A 23,095-nucleotide genomic window follows, 5' to 3' on the forward strand; every position below is an offset into this window, starting at 1 on the left:
CAACTTACAAGGGATGTGAAGGACCTCTTCAAGGAGAACTACAAACCACTGCTCAGCGAAATAAAAGAGGACACAAACAAACGGAAGAACATTTGATGCTCATGGATAGGAAGAATCAATATCATGAAAATGGCCATACTGCCCAAGGTAATTTATAGATTCAATGCCATCCCCATCAAGCTACCAATGACTTTCTTCACAGTATTGGAAAAAACTCCTTTAAAGTTCATATGAAACCAAAAAAGAGCCCATATAGCCAAGACAATCCTAAGCAAAAAGAACAAAGCTGGAGGTGTCATGCTACCCAACTTCAAATTATACTACGAGGCTATAGTAACCAAAACAGCATGGTACTGGTACCAAAACAGAGATATAGACCAATGGAACAGAACAGAGGCCTCAGAAATAACACCACACATCTACAACCATCTGATCTTTGACAAACCTGAGAAAAACAAGAAATGGGGAAAGGATTCCCTATTTAATAAATGGTACAGGGAAAACTGGCTAGTCACATGTAGAAAGCTGAAACTGGATCCCTTCCTTACACCTTACACAAAAATTAATTCAAGATGAATTAAAGACTTAAATGTTAGACCTAAAACCATTAAAACCTTAGAAGAAAACCTAGGCAATACCTAGGCAATTCAGGACATAGGCATGGGCAAGGACTTCATGACTAAAACACCAAAAGCAATGACAACAAAAGCCAAAATAGACAAATGGGATCAAATTAAACTAAAGCGCTTCTGCACTGCAAAAGAAACTACTATCAGAGTGAACAGGCAACCTACAGAATGGAAGTAAATTTTTGCAATCTATCCATCTGACAACGAATATCCAGAATCTACTAAGAACTTAAACGAATTTACAAGAAAAAAACAACCCCATCAAAAAGTGGGCGAAGGATATGAACAGACACTTCTCAAAAGAAAACATTTATGCAGCCAACAGACACATGAAAAAATGCTCATCATCACTGGTCATCAGAGAAATGCAAATCAAAACCACAATGGGATACCATCTCACACCAGTTAGAATGGTGATCATTAAAAAGTCAGGAAAAAACAGATGCTGGAGAGGATGTGGAGAAACAGGAATGCTTTTACACTGTTGGTGGGAACGTAAACTAGTTCAACCATTGTGGAAGACGATGTCACAATTCCTCAAGGATCTAGAACTAGAAGTACCATTTGACCCACTGATCCCATTACTGGCTATATTCCCAAAGGATTATAAATCATGCTACTATAAAGACACATGCACATGTATGTTTATTGTGGCAGTATTCACAATAGCAAAGACTTGGAAACAACCCAAATGTCCATCAATAATAGACTGAAGTTAAAGTATAATAATAATAAAAGAATTTCAGTGCTACATCTAGACCAATGTTCTTTGGACTCATGTATCTTAATTTGTAAAAAAAATTTTGAGCATTCACCCCCCAAAATTTGTATATCTATTCAAATTTATATAAATTATGTGCATTACTAGTCTTGATTTTTTTTGTTCTTTCATTCAGTCTTTTATTTTCAGATTAAAAGATAAACAGAAATAGAAGTTCAGACACTTTCTCCCTATACTCTAACGGGCCATCTCTGTGCCATTTTGGAGACCACTGTTCTAAAAGTCAGAAAGTAAAGAAACTGGCCCTGCATGGACCAGAAGTCGGAAAAGTTGGGAGGAGGTTGAAAGATTTGATCTAATGGTAAGTAACATGATCCTATTAAGGGCATCTTAGCTTGAGTGTGGAGAAGGCAGTAATCATGAAGCCGGGCCAGGAAAGAAAAGATACATATTCTTCAGCATTTTTTTTTTTTTTTTTTTTTTTTTTTTGAGATGTAGTGTGGTTCTGTCGGTCAGGCTGGAGTGCAGTGGTGCGATCTCGGCTCACTGCAACCTCTGCATCCCACGTTCGAGCAATTCTCCTGCCTCAGACTTCTGAGTAGCTGGGACTACAGGCATGCACCACCATGCCCGACTAATTTTTGAGACTGGGTTTCACCATGTTGGCCAGGCTGGCCTCAAACTTCCTGACCTCAGGTGATCCACTCGCCTTGGCCTCCCAAAGTGCTGGGATTATAGGCATAAGCCACTGTTTCTGGCCCATATTTATTAGTACTTTAAAGGGGCATACAGAGCTGTTCTAGTATCTTCAGGTTGCATGTAGATAAGTCTTACGGTTAAATTCCTATGAGCTGAAAGATATCTTAGGAAGTCATCTATTCCGATCCTTATCTGAGTCATAGTTGCATTCAGTGTGTTTATCAGTCAGTTTTGGAATTCTGGGTTGCTATCTGTGGTAGTTAAAGTATGTCTACAGTTTCTTTGAAGGGATTTAAAAGATGAAGACTAACTCTCCTTCCCTTGAATGTGGGTAGACTTAGTGACATGTGTCACTTTACAGAATAGTTAATAGCAGGCATTGTAGCTTTCTCAGGCCTCCTCTTCTTCCCACCATACAAAGGAATCACTTGTTCTGGGGAAACCCGATACCATATCATAAGGGTAAGAAAGCAGCACTATGGAGAGGTCCATATGGTGAAGAACCAAGGCTTCCTGTTAATAGCCATGAGAATGAGTCATCTTGGTAGGTTCTCTAGCTAAATCGAGTCTTCAGATTTATAGCCTTCATCAACATTTAGCCTACAGCCTCATAAGTTGCAAAACTTCTCAGCTAAGTTGTTCCAAATTCCTGATCTATAGAAACTATGAAATATTTAATTTTTTTTAAGCCTCTTAATTTTGGAGTCATTTGTTATGCAGTAATAGGTAAGTAATACAGAATTTTGGTATCCCGGGGTGGGGTGCTGACCTAAAGAAAAACCTAAAGTATGTGAATGGTTTGAAACCTTGTAGTGGGCAGAAGCTAGAAGGACTTGGAAGAATTTGTTAATGAAAACTTGGAGACTCTTAAACTGTTTGTAGAAGCATGGTGGCCTTTGAGGAGACTGCTCATGAAGGCTTAAAGCAAAGTGAATGCACAAGGATGTTCGCCGTAGCATTATTCATAATAGCCAAGAGGTGGAAAAAAACACACATGTCCTTCAAGTGATTTAGTGGATGAACAAAATGTGTTATACAATGGCATATTATTTGGTGATAAAGGAACTAAGTACTGATACTTGATATAATGTGGATAAACCTTGAAAACATTAAGCTAGGTAAAAGAATTTAGTCACAAAAAACTAATGTACAATGTTAATGGGTGAAACTGTGAGGGGTGGCAGAAAGGAGGGTATGTGGGAACTCTATCATCTAGGTTTTAAGCCCCATATGCATTAGGTATTTGTCCTAATGCTCTCCCTCTCCTTGCCCCCGACCCCTCAACAGGCCCCGGTGTGTGATGTTCCCCTCCCTGGGTCCATGTGTTCTCATTGTTCAACCCCCACTTATGAGCGAGAACATGTAGTGTTTGGTTTTCTCCTCCCGTGTTAGTTTGCTGAGAATGATGGTTTCCAACTTCATCCATGTCCTTGCAAAGGACATGAACTCATTATTTTTTTATGGCTGCACAGTATTCCATGGTGTATATGTGCCACATTTACTTTATCCAGTCTATCATTGATGGGCATTTGAGTTGGTTCCAAGTCTTTGCTATTGTAAATAGTGCTGCAATAAACATACATGTGTATGTATCTTTATAGTAGAATGATTTATAATCCTTTGGGTATATACCTCGTAATGGGATTGCTGGGTCAAATGGTATTTCTGGTTCTAGATCCTTGAGGAATTGCCACACTATCTTTCACAATGGTTGAACTAATTTACACTCCCACCAACAGTGTAAAAGTTTTCCTATTTCTTCACATCCTCACCATCATTTGTTGTTTCCTGACTAAAAGTCCATCAATTACAAAAGATAATACCATTTATGGTAGCACAAAAATATAAAATACGGAGAAATCTGACAAATACATACAAGACCTCTGCATTGAAAACTACAAAACAGTGCTCTGGGAAATTAAAGATGATCTTAATAAACTGAAAGATATAACACACTCATGGATGGTACTACCCAATAGTAGTAAGATGTCAATTTTCTTCAAATTGATTTCTATATTCAATGTAATCCCAATGAAAATTCTAGCAGGCTTTGTTTGTTTGTTTGTTTGTAGAAATTGATTAGTTGATCCAAAATTTACATGGAAATGCAGATGACCTAGAACAGACTAAACAACTTTAAAAAATGTTGGAGGACATACACTTGACTTCAAGACTTATAAAACCATAGTGATCAAAACACTAGTATTGATGTAAAGATAGACAAATAGATGAATGGGACAGAATAGAGAGTATAGAATAAACCCACGTATATATGGGCAATTGATTTTCAACAAAAGTTCAAGGTCAATTCAGTAGGGAAAGGATTGTCTTTTCAATAAATGGTCTAGACCAAACAGACATCAACATGGAAATATGTGTACTTTGATCCATACTTTGCACTACAGTTATGCCCTGTTTAACAATGTTTCAGTAACCAATGGACTGCATACACAAAGATGGTGTCATAAGATTAATTATAATGGAGCTGAAAAATTCCTATGACCTGGTGACATTGTAGCCGTGATAATGTCGTAGAGCAACACATTACTCATGCGTTTGCAGTGATGCTGGTGTAAACAAATCTACACTGACAGTTTTATAAAAGTATAGCATATACAATTATGTACAGTACATAATACTTGATAACAATAAATGACTATATATTTATTATCCTGTAATTTTTATTGTTATTTTAGAGTGTACTCCTACTTATAAAAAGAAAATTTTAATTGTAAAATAGCCTCAGACAGGTCCAACTGGAGGCATTCCAGAAGAAGGCATTGTTATCATAAGAGATGACAGCTCCATGCATGTTATTGCCCCTGAAGACCTACCAGTGGAACAAGATGTGGAAGTGGAAGACAGTGATATTGATGATCTTGACCTTATGTTGGCTTAGGCTTTGCTGTGATTTTGTCTTCTTTTTAAGAAAAAAACTTTAAAAGGAAAAAAAAGTTTCAAAGTAGAAAAAAGCTTACAGAATAAAGATCTAAAGAAAGAAAATATTTTGAATATTTTGTACAGTTGTACAATATGTTTGTGTTTTAAGCTAGGTGTGATTACAAAACAGTCAAAAGTTAAAAATTAAAAAGTTTATAAAGTAAAAAAGTTATAGTAAGTCAAGATTATTATTAAAGAGAGAAAACATTTAAATACATTTAGTGTAGCGTAAATGTACAGTGTTTATAAATCCTACGGCAGTGTAATGTCCTAGGCCTTCACATTAACTCACCACTCATTCTCTGACTCAGAGTGACTTCCAGTCCTGCGAGCTCCATTCATGATAAGTGCCTATACAGGTATACCACTTATTATCTTTTATACCTTTTTTTTCTTTTTTTTTGAGATGGAGTCTCATTCTGTCACCCAGGCTGGAGTGCAGTGGCACAATCTGGGCTCACTGCAAGCTCCGCCTCCCGGGTTCATGCCATTCTTCTGCCTCAGCCTCCCGAGTAGCTGGGACTACAGGCGCCTGCCACCACACCCAGTTAATTTTTTGTATTTTTAGTAGAGACAGGGTTTCACCATGTTAGCCAGGATGGTCTCGATCTCTTTTATACCATATTTTTACTGTACTTTTTTTATGTTTAGATATGTTTAAATACACAAATACTTACCTGGGTAAGCCTGCAATATTCAGTATGGTAATATGCTGTATAGGATTATAGTCTAGGAACAATAGTCAATACCAGGGGTATCCAATCTTTTGGCTTCCCTGGGTCACATTGGAAGAAGAATTGTCTTGGGTCATACATAAAATATGCTAACACTAACGATAGCTGATGAGCTAAAAAAAAAAAAAAAAAAAAAAAATCACAAAAAAATCTCATGATGTTTTAAGAAGGTTTATGAATTTGTGCTGGGGCACATTCAGAGCTGTCTTGGGCCGCATGCGACCCACTGGCCACAGATTGGACAAACTTGGGTCACACCATATACCCTAGGTGTATAGTAGACTATACTAGCTAGCTCTGGGCAAGCTTTGTGTAAGAACACTCTATAGTGTTTGCACAACGATAAAATCACCCAGCAACACATTTCTCAGAATGTATCCCCATTGTTAAGGGATGTGTGACTGTATATATAAACATTAAGTCAAAGTGAATCACACCTTAATGTAAAATCTTAAAACTAAAAAATTTCTTAAAAAAAACCACATAGAAGATCTTTGTGACTTTGAGTCAGGCAAAGATTTCTTAGATCCAATAACTTGATTCAAAAATGAAAAAAGTTAGTAAGTTAGACTTTCCCAAAATTTAAGTTTTGTTTTTTGAAAGACACCATTAAGAAAACAACAACAAAAAAAATAAGCTACTGTTTGAGAGAAATATTTACAAATCATATATCTGATAAAGGATTTGTATCCAAAGAATATAAAGAAGTCTCAAAATTCAATAGTAAATAACAAATAACACAATAAAAAATGGATAAAAGGATTTGAATATATACTGCACCAAAGAATATATACGGATGACAAACAAGCACATGAAATGCTCAACATCATTATTAATTAAATGTAAATCAAAACCACAAAGTAACACTGCAAACTATTAGAATGGCTAAAATTAGAGAGTGACCACACCAAGTGTTAGCAAGGATACGGAGTTAACAGGATAGTTTATGCACTACTTGTAGGGTGTAAAATGGCACAACCAGTTTGGAAAACAGTTTGGCAGTTTTCAAAAAGTTGAACATACACCTATCACATTACTTAGCCATTCCACTTCCAGATATTTGCTCAAGCAAAATAATAGTATATGGTTATAAAATACTTGTCGTATATCTATATAATGGAATACTACTTAGCAATAAAAGGAATAAACTACATATATACAACATGGATAAATCTGAAAATGCATATTTTGATTGAAAGAAGTTAGACAAAAAAGTACATAGAGAATATGATTTCATTTAAATAAGATTTAGAAAATACAACTATTTTGTAGTGGTAGAAAACTTTAGTGGTTGCCAGGGGATCAGAGAGGGGGTTAACAAGGGGCATGAGAACATGTTGGGCCTTGAGGAATATGTTCACTATTTAGATTGTGGTGACGTTTTCACAGGTATAGACATATGTCAAAACATGTCAAATTGTTCACTTTAAATTATTCTGCAATAAAGCTATTACAAATGTTTTTGTTTCTGTTCAAATCACTGTTTGTGGATTCCATCTCTTGACTGGGCCCTTTCTGCTACATACCACCAAATCACATTGTACTGTTTCATAATAAGTTCATAGCTCTTATCTGGAATTTTGCCCATTATTTAAATGTGCATCTGTGCTCTTCATGTTATCATAGATTCATCCTCAAAAAATTGTCTTTTTCATGGTTATTCTTTTTCCCCTTAGTTTACAAACAATGTGATTATTCACTTAAGCAAACACTTAACAGTTTCATTCATTACTTCAGCAACTGTTTGTTGAATGCTTATTATTTTGCCCATTACTATGCAAAGTATTAGGCATATAGAGATGAATCTATGGCCCCTGCTCTGCCAGGCACCTTTCCAACTACTGTTATACTTATTGCCCTTCATTTTGCAGTGGAATCTTATTTGTCTCTCAAAACATAGCTCAGATACTTGGTCAAGCTTTCCCTGACCCAATAGACTACTGCCTATTTGGTTCTTCCTAGGATTTTGTCTATATTATATAACAGACTCTGCTAATTTTCTCCCTGGATTCAGTCATCCCTTTCACCTTTTAGTAAAAGAATCAACCCCATATATCTCCCATCCTTGATATTTAGTTAGCCAGCCATGTGGACACCCAACTGGAGACTTTATTCCTCAGCTTTTTTTTACAGCTAGGTATGGCCATGTGATTTCAGTACAATACGGTAAGAGTGAAAGTGCTTCGTGCAACTTTTGGGTCATCTCCTTAAAGATGAAGTCACCAGTCTGGTACTTGCTCTTTCCTCTTCCCTGTTGCTGGAATATAGACATGGAAGTGGGTCCGGTTGAATCATGTGGTCAATGATAACACCTTAGGAGATGGCAGAAAGACAAAAATGAAAAAAACTTAGGTCCTTAAATACCTGCTGGTTCTGAAGCGCTCCTCCTGAACGGTTCTGCATGAGAGAAATAATCCTCAATCTTATTTAAACATGCCATTTTTTGAGTCTTTATCCATCTGTCTACCTCTCTCTCCCTCTTTCTTTTTTAACAGCAACTTCTTTTGTAGCTAATAAAACTAGCACTATTAATAGAAATTTCACTAATGACACTCCTTATACATAGCAACTAGATCTTGCTTTCTCTGCATTAGAAAGACATCTGGGGAAAAAAAAAGTGACAAATGTCTAATACAACAAAGTCACATCAATTTTCTGGCTATCTACTATGTGTAAGGATTAAGAAGTTATACTTCTGGTCATTTTAATTATTATAACCCAGTTCTAAAAACTGTTTTCTATTTTACTGATTTCTGCTCTTTATTCCTTTCTTCCTTCTACTTCATTGGGCTAATTTTGCCTGCTTTTTATATTTTTTTTTTAGGGTTTCTTTACATAGGGAACTTCTACAGTAATTTCCTGAAATATTAGCATCTAATGCAATAACTGCTTCTAAGTACTGCTATGGCTGCATTAACATACTTGGAAACCAGTAACTCTAAAAGCAATTGTTACTAATTCCTAACAACTGCATTGTGTCAGAAGATGTAGTCTGTTTAAAAACAATCCTCTGAAAATTTTCTTTATTTATGGTCCATTATGTAGCCACTTTCTATAAATGTTTCAAGAGAGCTAGAAAATAATGTGTATTCTGAAGCAATATTCCCTTTTGTACATTATATCAAACTTGTTAATTGTGTTTTTGTACATTATATCAAACTTGTTAATTGTGGGGTTCAAATCTTCTACATTCTTATTAAATTTTAACACGCTTTAATCAGTTACTGAGAGAACTATATTAAAATCTCTCACTATAATGTAATTGCTTACTTATTCTAGGTCTACCAATTTTTGCTTCATATATTTTGAGTACATGTTATTAGGTCTATGCAAGTTAGGGATTATTAAATTTTACTGATAAATTGAGGTTTTTGTGTTGTGTGGAGATTCTATGCCTAGTAATACATTTTGTCTTAACAATTTGATTGTCTAATTTTTAAAATTATTATACTTTAAGTTCTAGGGTACATGTGCACGATGTGCAGGTTTGGTACATAGGTATACACGTGCCATGTTGGTTTGCTGCACCCATCAACCCATCATTTACATTAGGTATTTCTCCTAATGCTATCCCTCCCCCTATCCACCACCCCCGACCGGCCTTGTTGTGTGATGTTCCCTGCCCTGTGTCCATGTGTTCTCATTGTTCAACTCCCACCTATGAGTGCGAACATGTGGTGTCTGGTTTTCTGTTCTTGTGGTAGTTTGCTAAGAATGATGGTTTCCAGCTTCATCCATGTCCCTGCAAAGGACATGAACTCATCCTTTTTTATGGCTGCATAGTATTCCATGGTGTATATGTGCCACATTGACTTTATACAGTCTATCATTGATGGGCATTTGAGTTGGTTCCAAGTCTTTGCTATTGTAAATAGCGCTGCAATAAACATACATGTGCATGTGTCTTTATAATAGAATGACTTATACTCCTTTGGGTATATGCCCAGTAATGGGATGGCTGGGTTAAATGGTATTTCTAGTTCTAGATTCTCACTCTGTCACCCAGGCTGGAGTGCAGTGGTACAATGTTGCCTCACTGCAACCTCCGCCTCCCGGGTTCTAGCAATTCTCCTTCCTCAGCCTCCCCAGTAGCTGGGATTACAGGTGCACAACGCCACGCCTGGCTAATTTTTTGTATTTTAGTAGAAATGAGCTTTCACTGAGTTGCCCAGGCTGGTCTTGAACTCCTGAGTTGAGGCAATCCACCCACCTTGACCTCCCAAAGTGCTAGGATTACAGGCATGAGCCACCGCACCTGGCCTGATTGTCCAATATTTTTAAGATGTTTCTTACATAAGTAGCATATGATTGAATTTCCAGTTTGACAAACGTAGTTTTTTAGGTGAAGTATTTGACTTTTTGCATTATTTCAATACAATTATTGATACATCTGCATTTTACTTCTCCTATGTCTTATGCCATCTTTTTTTTCTTTCTTTTTTTTTTTTTTTAATATCCTGCCAGTCCATGTTTCTTTTTCTTTCCTTTCTTATCCCCTTTGGGTTGATTTTTTTTTTTCTAATTCCATCTTTTCCTCTACTGGTTTGGAAGTTAATACCCTTTCTTATCCTGTTAGTAGTTTCCCTAAAAATTTTAACATGTATAATTAATGTCTTAAAAACCACAGTTTATCTTGTGTCTTTACCTTCTTCCCAAACAATACAAGGGCCATAGAATGCTTTTCCAAGCACCTTTTACCTGCTCACCAAAGTTGTATACCATGTTCTTATGTATTTTAATTTTACCTTTATTGTTTAACATAAGACATTGTTATTGTTGTTTTATTCCTTCAATATTTATTTAGATTTATTCATATATTTACAACTTTCCATGTTCCTAACTCTTTGTATTATAGGTCTTACATCTGGGCTCACTTATCTTTTGCCATAAGTATGTCCTTTAGAATTTCCTTTGGTGAAGGTCTGCAGGTAGCAATGTCTTTCAGTTTTTGTTTGTCAGAAGGACATTTCCCTCAGTCCACTGAAGATAAGATTCTTCCTTATGTCCTCACTTGTTGCTGTTGAGAAATCAGCTCTTGCTTTTTTAATGGTAATATCTTTTCTGTCTGCTTTTAAGATATCTTTGTGTTGAATGCTCTGAAGTATTACCATAATGTATCCAGTACTGAATTTATTTTTCTTTATCCTCTTTTAGTTTTGGGGAGACTTCTTCATTCTGTAAAATTGATCTCTTCATTAGTTATATAAAATACTCAGTATCATCTCTTCAAATATTGCCTCTATTTGCCCTTTGGTCTCCTCCTAGAATTTGATTAGACTTTATTAGATCTTCTAGGTTCCCTATTTCTTTTTGGGCTGAGTTCTAAATAATCTTTTTTAATGCTATCTTTCAAGTCACTAATGTTCTTTTTAGCTATGTCAAATTTGCTATAAAATATGTCAAGATTTTAAGGTTAACTATAATATTTTTCATTTCTACATCTTTTTTGTTTTTAAATCACATGTTCTTTATATTTTCAAGCCTATCATTTCTTGAAATATATTACATACACTTACTTAACATTTAGTGTCTGAATAAATTCTGAACTTTTTGTGGATCTCATTCTGTTGTCTGAAGTTTCTACTAGCTTTTGGTCAGAATGTCTGCATTCAATGCATATGTGTCTTCTGAGCTGTTCTTTTTCTTTTTATACTTTCCTTGAGGACTGGGAATGAAAGTAGGATTCTCCTGGAAAGATTTATGTTTGTTTGTATCAGGCTTCTGTAGGCACTTAAGATTGAGGACCATTTCCAACTAAACTCTTTTATTGTTTGTTATTGCATACAAAATTGTTCATAATTGTCAAAACTTGAAAGTGACCATGATGCCCCTCAAATTTTTTCTTATATGAATTTTCTGTGTTCTGATCCTTTTTTTTTTCCTGTTAGTTTGTTGGTCTTTTATTACAGATCTAAAGCACTTTTTCACATATCATATGGTATAGATGCTGTTCATATTTTTCTCTGATGCATAAGGAGACTGCTACATTGCATAGGGTGCTCACATATTGTCTGTGAACACATATTGCTCATATTTTCCTCCAAGACTATCACTGCAACTAAATCCTTGGCTGGAAGATTTGGAGACTACTCAGGCAGTGTGAATTTAGACTTCTAACTGATGGGAAGGCTGCCTTGTTGCTAGAGTTCCCAAGAGATGCTCTTGTTCCCAAATATTTTGTGCCATGATTCAAGATAGGTTCCCTTGTAGTCCACTGATGGAAATGAGGTGACCCTGCTTATTTCTAATTATTCCTGCCACTAAGGATGTGTTCCTTTGGGCTCTCAACTACACAGAATAGTCTTGTTAGACCCTCCCTACCTTGGGAAAACCTTAAGTTTTACATTATCTTCCCTGAACTTTGTGAGATTTCAAAAAGCAATGCTCCAGTTCACTCAATTTAACAAATGTCCTTAGGGTTAAAGCCTGACTTAGTGCTCCACTTACTTATCTTAGTTCATACCTTTATTTATTCCCTGACTTAAGTATTCCTTGCATTTTTACAAGTCATAGGAACATATGAAAAAAATATTTTTGTATTATATCCAACATTTTCGTTGTTTTAGTGAGGGGATCAGTTTGGACTCCTAGGCTGCCATAGTGACAGAAATTGATGTGTTCCATTACATAACAATTTTTTGTCATTCATTCCCAAATTACATGTGTAATCTTTAAAAAGGTATAGGTTTATGATAATAATATGCTCTCCAAAAGACTCTAAGTTTGCCTAGGGGGGTTTTAGAAACAATTATTCCAGCCAAAACCAAGGTGGATTTTAATAAATACTAATTAAAACTTTATATAGACCACATCCACTCAAGGTTGGATCATTCTGAAAAACAAGTAGTAGAAAGGGCACTGGACACAAATCTAAGGGTCCTGAGTCCTAGTTCTATTACTTTGCTGTGTAATATTGGGTAAGCACCTTAATTGGCTAGCTCTAGGTTTCCTATATATATAAAACGGAGGGACCAGGTGTGGTGGGTCATGCCTATAATCCCAGCACTTTGGGAGGCCGAGGTGGGTGGATCACGAGGTTTGGAGTTCAATACCAGCCTGGTCAACATAGTGAAACCCCATCTCTACTAAAAATACAAAAAATAGCTGGGTGTGGTGGTGGGCACCTGAAATCCTGGCTACTCGGGAGGCTGAGGTAGGAGAATCGTTTGAACTTGGGAGAAGGAAGGTGCAGTGAGTTGAGATCATGCCACTGCACTCCAGCCTCAGTAATAGGGCGAGATTCCGTCTAAAAAAAAAAAGGAGGGGTTGGCCCAGATGATCCCTTCAGGACTGTGATTATTGCACAGAAGTAACAGATACAAATAGAGCACACCCAAGATGAGAGTTTCTAATGAGTAAGACATTCGTTAAGGTTAGCTTACTTTCACATTTTAACATACTGCAGCATAATGTTTTAAACAAACTTACATTCTGGCATGGCCATATTCTTCTTAAAAAAGTCAATATAAAATATTTTTGTATATCAAAATGATTCTCAATGATTTCCCAATATTTGGGCATCTTGTTAGTTTTCTGAGAACTTCAGTGTTCCTTTTGTTCTTTTTGGCATTTCAAATTCTTTAATGTAGCTATTAACATAATTTAGGGAGTATCTGAGTTTTGTGTGAAAAAATACTAACACTCAAAAGCTGCAACTGTACCATCTGCCTGGAGTTTATGTGAATAATTTGAAAATATAACCATTAAAAATTATCAGCATATTGCATTAATCATTTTTTAAAAATCAACCTAATACTATGCAGATTAAACTGTCCAAAGTAAGTTTTAATGCAACATATTCACAGGTTTACACTATAGAGTTGTGAAAAGAATATCTTTCCCAAATTTGATTAAGTGCTGCAAGATGTTGAAGAAACTCAGCACTCAAATGAATTATATGTTTGATGTCATTTTTGGCAAAACTTCAGAAAATGTCACATAAAAGAAAAACATCTTACTTAAAATAAGGTCTTGACAGCAGTCTGGAAAAGTTAACAACTCCATTCCCAAATAGGAACACTGGTTCCAATCAAACTTTTAATGATGATATTAGTTCCTCTCTTGAGACAATCTAAATATCCAAACAAAACAAAACAATAAAACACGTGTGTGTGCGCATGCACACATGCACATGTGCGTGCACACATGCACAAAACCTTCACCTCTTCTACTTTCCAAGAATGGACAAATTTGTAATTATTTCAATGTAGGCTCCAAATACCTAACTGAATCTCATCTTTCCTTGCAGAATTTTTAGTGGCCAGTTGAGAAAGGAAGAGGTAACAAACTATAACATGATCTCAGGATTTATTTTAATGACTTTTTAAATGATTTTTTTTTTTTAAAAGAATGAGAGATACAGAGAATTCTCATCAGCAATGAAAATGTAGTCCCTGGCTATCATTGCTCCCACATATTCTAAACCCTAGAGCTAAAGTAGTGGGAATTTTTAATGTCTTAACTACATTTGTATGGTCTTCACATCCATCATCCTCTATATCTCATGTTGTGTGATGTAAAAGAATTAAGAAGACATACTCCTAAAGCAAGTCGCCCCCTTAAGAATTTTTGGTCAATTTCAATATAAACATTCTTTTAAAAAGGCATATTATATAAAAAATTGTAACAAAATGACATTATGGGGAAAAAAACACATGTGTGTTTCTAGCATGAAAAAAAACAAGTCCAGAAAAAATAAATATCACAAAGTTAACTGGTTATCTTTGGTGAAGTATTATGGGGTAATACTTCTTTTATCCTTTATGCCTTTCTACATTTCTGATATTTTGCAAAGAATAAATGTTACTTTTACAATGTAAGAAATACAGCTTTTTTTTAAAAAAAAAAAAAACAAAAACAAAGAGACGACTGAAAACTAATATTTACCTGTATGAATTAAGCAATCTATTTTTACCGGGTCAAGAATGACACAGATATTAGTAATAGGAGGACAAACTGCAGTCACTAAAAATATAGCTAAAGGTTCCTGTCAAATTCTCAACATTGAAAGTACAACCACCAGGCCAGAAAGAAGGGTTATTATAAAACTGTGTTAAGACAGCAAAGGGATGCAGAGAGATATCCTAAATACATTGGTTCTTAAAAGCTGCAACAGATGGGCTGGGCGCGGTGGCTCATGCCTGTAATCCCAGCACTTTGGGAGGCTGAGGCAGCCAGATCACCCAAGGTCAGGAGCTCGAGACCTGCCTGACCAATATGGCGAAACCCCGTCTGTACTAAAAATAAAAATATTAGCCGGTGTGGTGGCACATGCCTGTAATCCCAGCTACTTAGGGGACTGAGGCAAGAGAATTGCTTGAACACAGGAGGCAGAGGTTGCAGTGAGCTGAGATCGTACCACTGCACTCCAGCCTGGGAGACAAAGCGAGACTCTGTCTCAACACCACCACCACCACCACCACCACCAACAAAGTATCCTAAGCAACATTAGGAGGTCTGCAAGATGACCCAGAATTTAAGACATAAAAATATGTGAATTGGTTAGAATTTATTTTTTACTGCTCATAAAAGTTAAATATGCCTATAATGTAGGGTTCACAAAGTAAAGCTCAACAAGATTCACTAATTATGACTTGGAAGAAAGTTTGAGACAGATTGTCTAAAAAAGAACAAAGTACTTTATGGACTCTTAAAGATGATCATCTCTTATTTACTTTACCAAAAGATTAAATTCTTGATGTAATTGTGAGGGTATGTTCATCTTCACATTTGCTACAGACCTTTAAAAATCTTTACTATTTAAGAAATCATATTATTGAAAGATACCTTGTTTAAAATATTGCATGGTTTCCAGCACTTAAATGTAGTAAGGGGTTCAAGAAAATTTCAGTTGAGAGGCCGACTGTCCTAGCTACAGAATAAAGTTCTATTTTTCCAGGACTTTCAGGAAATGAGGTATTCCACACAATTGAATAGTCTAGATAAGAGAACCTTATCTTTAACTGATGAAAATGATTAATTTTTTTAAAGTAATTAGGCTGGAATCATTCCCCATTCTCTATCTTATTAAAGAATAATAAATACAATTTAACCTTCTCTTAATGAATCAAGGTCATTATAATACGTAGGGATAACTTTATCTTTTAAAGACATACACATTCAGAGTAAAGCATGTATAACAAGTGTTTCCATAATATTTGACTCTTATGTTCTTGTGTCTCCTGACCTAGTGTCAGCTGGTTGGCGATCACCTCTTGCTGCTACCAAAATGAATGAATGTCTCTAGCCATGCTTTTCTCTCACACTTAAAAAAAATTTCTTTTTAGCCCAGTATTTTACTGGGCTAGAAAGGTTCAGAGCTCAGTGCCTTTTCTGGTTTTTCTTTTGCTTGTTTATTTATTTATTAAATTATTGAGATATACTTCACCCTTTTACCATAAAATTCACAATAAAATTCACCCTTTTAGAGTATACACTCCCTCACTGTTATTCTTTAATTGGATTTTAGCTTAGAAAACCAGATAATCAATTTGTTAGTGGCCCTGCCCAAAGTAAGAAGAACTAGAAAATGATGGCTGGCCTGAGATGCATCCTATGAATCAAGTGCAAATATACTTTTACTTAATGTAAATAAAGTAAAAATTAGCACATAGATTAAGAGTAGAAAGAAAAATAAGTCTGATACTTCTGAGTTCCAAGAAAAAAAATAACTCAATAGTACCTAAAGAAAGTTAACTGCTTTGGAAAAGAGAACCAGTTTGCTCAATAAGATAATTTTACATGGTATTAAGTAGAACACAGAGCTAACACTCAAAGAGGGTTTTTGTTTCTTATACCAACTAAGACCAAGCCAGTTTAATACTATATATTAGCCAGATGAAAACTATTCAAAAACTATATACTTTCATAACCTATTAAGCCTGAGGGACTCTAGTCTGATTTAATCCAGTATTAAAAAGATAGTCTGAAGAAATGTGAAATAGCCCAGTGCAACTTGAGAGGTACTAGGCATCTCAGGGATATGTTTCATGAAGAGGCTTTAAAATTATTTCTTGATTTACAAGCTCAGCCTGACCCTTCTCCTCTAATTTCTGGCACCAGTCATAGAGCAGGTATTGCCTGCCTAGAACTTTGAAAGAGGACCTAACACCTTATCTCTTTAAAGCTGATTAGAGAATATGTCCAAACCTGTCATCTCTAGGTGACTACGTTCAGTTTGGTACTGGTTTTGATATGAAACTTAAAGGAATCTGGAAAAGACTTAAGAGACATGATTTAATGAAAAGGATTATATAGTTTATTAAAGAACCTGACAGAGCCAACACAGGAAACCAACTCTATCTCCAATTAACTATCAATCTTATTCGAAATTTATTATCCTCCCACTCCCCACAACAACCTTATGCACAGGCCTGGATGATTTACAATGGGACTAAAGACACTCCAAGGCTGTAAACAGGATTGTCCTGCAGTACATCTCTTTTGACATTGCTGGTATCTAAAGTAAAACACCACATTTTTTGTTTACCTAAATTAGGGGGGTTAGAGCCTACTGCAAATTCTATATTCAATGAAGAAATGTAACTGTTTTGAATTTTAAAATATCATGCTATTATAAAACTTTTGATTATATGACTATAAAATGGCTTAATTCCTTGATGTTCTATTTCTTACATTTACTAAAGCATTCCCTTATACATTATCTGAAGTCTTTAAAAAGTAAGTAGATGACAAACCAATGGCAAAACTTACAAAGTTATACATATATATTTATTCCTAAAGCGTATAATTATATCTACTACCTGACAACATCCTTGTGATATAAGTAATAAGAGATCCTATTTATATTTAACTTTATATATGGAGTAACAGATGGGTCCAGATTTTAAAGTGACTTGCCTAATGTGATAGAATAAATTTAAAAGTGAAACTGTGAATACAATGTAAGTCTCTAATTGTCTATACAAATCTGGTTAAGGATCTGGCCCAGGAACCTGGGTAAAGATTAAAAAAACAATGAAAAAATAATCCATTGATTAAAGGTGGATTTCCTAAGATGGCAGAATCCCTGAAGAAAGTTTTATGCCTACTAAAGCACCTGGCTAAATGGGAGATCTCCATTTCTGCAAGAAGAACAAAACTAGATATTTCAATGCACAACCAGTAGAACCCAAAGCTTTTCAGAGCAGGTAGGCAAGATAAATAAATAAAAGACTTCTACATTGGACAAAGAGAAGTCAAATTACCTCTTTTCACTGATGATATGATTCTATACCGAGAAAACCCTTAAGATTCTGTGGAAAGACTTCTACCTGATAAACCACTTCAGCAAAGTCTGAGGATACAAGATCAATGTACTAAAATCAGTAGTATTTCTATAGTGATCAAGGTGAGAATCAAATCACAAATGCAATCCCACTTACAATAGCCACAATAAATAAAATACCTAGGAATACATCTGACCAAAAAGGTAAAGATCTCTACAAGAAGAACTATAAAACACTGCTGAAAGAAACCATAAATGACACAAACAAATGGGAAAACATTCCATGCTTGTGGGTTGGAAGAATCAGTATCATTAAAATGTTCATATTGCCCAAAGCAATCTGTAGATTCAACGCTATTTCTATAAATTACCAATATCATTTTTCACAGAATTAGAAAAACTATTCTAAAATTTATATGGAACCAAAAAAGAGTCCAAATAGCCAAGGTGATATGGTTTGGCTTTGTGTCACCACCCAAATCTCATCTTGAATGTCTAGGCAGAAATCTACTGCAGAGGTGGAGCCCTCATGGAGAACCTCTGCTAGGGCAGTGCACAAGGGAAATGTGAGGTTGGAGCCCGCACAGAGAGTCCCCACTGGGGTACTGCCTCCTGGAGCTATGAGAAGAAGGTCACTGTCCTCCAGGCCCCAGGATAGTAGATCCACCAGTGGCTTGACCTGTGCTTCTAGAAAAGCTGCAGGCACTCAAGGCCAGCCCATGAGAGCAGCCTCAGTGGCTGAACCCTGCAAAGCCGTAGGGATAGAGCTTCCCAAGGCCTTGGGAACCCATCCTTTCCATCAGTGTTCCCTGGATGTGGGACATGGAGGCAAAAGAGATCATTTTGGAGCTTTAGGATTTAATGACTGCCCGGCTGAATTCTGTCTTCCATGGGGCCTGTAGCCCCTTTGTTTTGACCAATTTCTCCCACTTGGAATGGTGGCATTTACCCAATACTTGTATCCCCATTGTATCTTGGAAGTAACTAACAGACTTTTGATTTGTACAGGCTCCTATGCAGAAAGGACTTGCCTTGTCTCAGATAAGACTTTGGACTTGGACTTTTGGGTTAATGCTGGAATGAGTTAAGACTTTGGGGGACTGTGGGAAGGCATGATTGTGTTTTGAAATGTGAGAAGGACATGAGATTTCAGAGAGGCCAGGGGTAGAACGATGTTTTGGCTCTGTGTCCCCATCCAAATCTCATCTTGGATTGTAATCCCCTTGTGTTGAAGGAGGAACCTGATGGGAGGTGACTGGATCATGGGAGCAGTTTCCCTCATGCTGTTCTCAGGATAGTGAGTGAGTTTTCACAAGATCTGATGGTTCTCACAATATCTAATGGTTAAAAGTGGCAATCTCCCTCTCTTTTTCTATGGCCTTGTGAAGAAGGTACTTTCTTCTCCTTCACCTTCTGCCATGATTGTAAGTTTCCTGAGGACTCCCCAGCCACATGGAACTGTGAGCCAATTAAACCTCTTTCCTTTATAAATTACCCAGTCTCAAGTAGTATCTTTATAGCAGTGTGAAAATGGACTAATATACAAAGCAACCCCAAGAATAAGAATAAAGCTAGAGGCATCACATTACCCATCTTCAAATTACACTACCAGTCTATAGTAACCAAAATAGCATACTACTGGTACAAAAATAGTCACAAAAACTGATTGAACAGAATAGAGACCCCTGAAATAAAGCCACATAAATACAACCAAATGATCTTTGACAAAGTTGAAAAAAAATAAGCAATAGGGAAGGGATACTCTATTCAATAAATGGTGCTTGGGAAACTGGCTAACCATATGCCAAAGAATGAAACTGAACCCCTACCTCTCACCATACACAAAAATTAACACAAGATAGACTAAAGACCTAAATGTAAGACTTCACACTACAAAATACTAGAAAAGCCCTCTTCTTGACATTGGCCTATGGAAATAATTTATGACTAAGTCCCCAAAGGCAAATGTAACAAAACCAAAAATTGTTGATTGGAACCTCACTAAACTGAAGAACTCCTACACAGCAAAATAAACTATCAACAGAGTAAACTCTACCTACAGAATGGGAGAAAATATTTGCAAAGTATGCACCCAACAAAGAACTAATATCCAAAATCTATAAAGAATTTAAACAAATCAACAAGAAAAAAAACCCAGCTCTATTAAAAATAAGCAAAAGACATGAACAGACACTTCTCAAAAGAAGACATACAAGTGGCCAAAAAAAAAAAAAAAAACATGAAAAAAATGTTCAACATCACTAACCATCAGAAAGATGGAAATCAAAACCATAATGAGACACCCATCTCACACTAGTCAGAATGGCTGTTACTAACAAGTAAGAAAATAACAGATGTTGGCAGCATTGCAGAGAAAAGAGAATGCTTATACAATGGTGATGGGAATGTAAATCAGTTTACCTTTTGTGGGAAGCACTGTGGAGATTTCTTAGAGAATTAAAAATAGAATTACCATTTGACTCAGCAATCCCATTACTGGGTACCTACCCAAAGAAAGAGAAATCATTCTACCAAAAAGACACCTGTACTCGTATGTTTATTGTTATTCACTATTCACAATAGCAAAGACGTGGTATCAACCTAGGTGCCCACCAACAGTGAACTGGATAAAGAAAATTTTATACATATACACCATTGAAAACTACACAGTCATAAAAAGGAAAAAAATCATGTTGTTTGCAGCAACATGGATGCAGCTGGAGACATTATCCTAAGCAAACTAATGTAGAAACAGAAAACCAAATACCGCATTTTCTCACTTATAAATGAGAACGAAACTCCACGTACATATGGACACAAGGAAACAATAAGAAACTTGAGATTCCAAAAGGAACAAGACAGGGAGGAGGACAAGGGTTGAAAAACTACGCGTTGGGTATTATTTCACCACTTGGGTGATGGGATCATTAGAAGAACAAATCTCAGCATCACGCAATATACCCATGTAACAAACCTGCACATGTAATCCCTGAATCTAAAATTAAAAATTAAAATTAAAAAAGAACACAAAGCTTTCTTGTTTTTATGAGTTCCTTCCCAAGTGCTTTAACCCAAGGATAATATATTAAATTCTGAAATGAAGTGGCAATAATCAGTAAGTGTTAAGACTTGACAGATGGATTCATAAAACCAGGAAATAATATCACTAGAAGCTTTACTTAAGAATTTACACAAGTTCACACACACCCTTTTTAACAAAGAATATGATTATGATTATAGACATGCAACTTCAAAATTTGAAAAACATGAAGAAAAGTTTATTTTGGGATTTTAACTTATGCAATATTTACATATAGCCATATTGATTATAAGCGTTAACTGCAACTAACACAGTACTAAAATTCACATTTTCAACATATACAATTTGGATAGGAAACAAAATAGAACCAAGAATAGCTATATTTTTCTTTTTTAAAATCTAAAATTATTAATTTTATATAGTAATGTACATTTGTTAAGGATTTTCTTATTAATTTGCTTCTTATAAGAGCCCTGAGGAGTGTCCAAGGCATTTTATCCGTGGATTTATGAAAAGAAAACTGAGTCACAAAGGCTTAGATAACTTCACTGTTTGTAACTGTAAGAGTCTTAATACTGCCGTACTTATTTTCTCAGGAGATATAATATTCCAAAGCATCCTTATAACCATTAGTGTTACATATAACAAGCATCAAGTATTACTAACAAAATTACCATTAAAATTTCCAAAATTAATGTATTTTTAGTCTCTCCATATTGGTAGGTGTTACATGCATCCAAACGAAAATTCATACAGAAGATAGGTCTATATTATACAACAATTCGGTATATCAAGCTAAGCAAAGTGTTTTTAAAAATATCAATTATCTGCCTTTCAGTTTATTGGTAAACTAAATGGCTAGATATAGATAAAATGTTCAAAAGACCAAATCATTCAGATTTGCCAGAATACTTAGATTTTGTTTTGGATTAAAATAAAGTGCTTTATAAAAGCCAGATATGTAGCCATATAGTCCAATAAAAAAATCTTTCCTGAATAGGTTCATTAGGGTATACAGCTCAACTGAGAAATTTCAGAGCCAAGGTTAAATAACACTTCCAACTTCTTTTCTTGTGAGAATCTTACTATGCAAATACCTATGAGAACCTCTGGATCTGTTCCCAGAGTTCTTGTAGTTCTAACCTTGGAATATCTACTGTTTGGGAAGATAGGCTAAGTTCTGACACACATTCAAGGATTCCTAAAATTTTACTTTGTTTCCATAATGCTATGTAGTGAGAAATCTCATGGTATCATTTTTAATCATGAGGAAAGAAGAATGTCAAATACAATGTAATATTTACTAAAATCACACATTTTTCATAATAAATTCATAGTCAATTTTTTACCATTATAACAGCAATACTTGACTAAAATCATACATTTTTCATAATAAATTCATAGTCAATTTTTTACCATTATAACAGCAATACTTGACTAAAATCACACATTTTTCATAATAAATTCATAGTCAATTTTTTACCATTATAACAGCAATACTTGACTAAAATCACACATTTTTCATAATAAATTCATAGTCAATTTTTTACCATTATAACAGCAATACTTGACTAAAATCACACATTTTTCATAATAAATTCATAGTCAATTTTTTACCATTATAACAGCAATACTTGACTAAAATCACACATTTTTCATAATAAATTCATAGTCAATTTTTTACCATTATAACAGCAATACTTGACTAAAATCACACATTTTTCATAATAAATTCATAGTCAATTTTTTACCATTATAACAGCAATACTTGACTAAAATCACACATTTTTCATAATAAATTCATAGTCAATTTTTTACCATTATAACAGCAATACTTGACTAAAATCACACATTTTTCATAATAAATTCATAGTCAATTTTTTACCATTATAACAGCAATACTTGACTAAAATCACACATTTTTCATAATAAATTCATAGTCAATTTTTTACCATTATAACAGCAATACTTGACTAAAATCACACATTTTTCATAATAAATTCATAGTCAATTTTTTACCATTATAACAGCAATACTTGACTAAAATCACACATTTTTCATAATAAATTCATAGTCAATTTTTTACCATTATAACAGCAATACTTG

At 35.1% G+C, this 23,095-nt stretch overlaps 1 protein-coding gene across 3 annotated transcripts in view; it reads right to left on the minus strand.

Moving 5' to 3' along the window:
* The window catches only part of CWC27 (CWC27 spliceosome associated cyclophilin), a 271,511-nt gene that overhangs the window by 115,821 nt on the left and 132,595 nt on the right, over window positions 1-23,095 (minus strand). Inside the window, exon 12 of one of the 3 annotated variants that reach the window (XM_017877117.1) lies at window positions 7,189-8,035. The exons of the other annotated variants lie outside the window; for them this stretch is intronic. Coding sequence (XP_017732606.1) covers window positions 7,923-8,035 — 113 coding nt within the window. The 3' untranslated portion in view covers window positions 7,189-7,922. Of the gene's footprint in view, window positions 1-7,188; window positions 8,036-23,095 lie in introns of those variants that run through there. 3 annotated transcript variants of the gene reach the window in all.

This window comes from Rhinopithecus bieti, unplaced genomic scaffold, assembly GCF_001698545.2.
Source record: "Rhinopithecus bieti isolate Rb0 unplaced genomic scaffold, ASM169854v2 scaffold_10181, whole genome shotgun sequence".
NCBI lineage: Eukaryota > Metazoa > Chordata > Mammalia > Primates > Cercopithecidae > Rhinopithecus > Rhinopithecus bieti.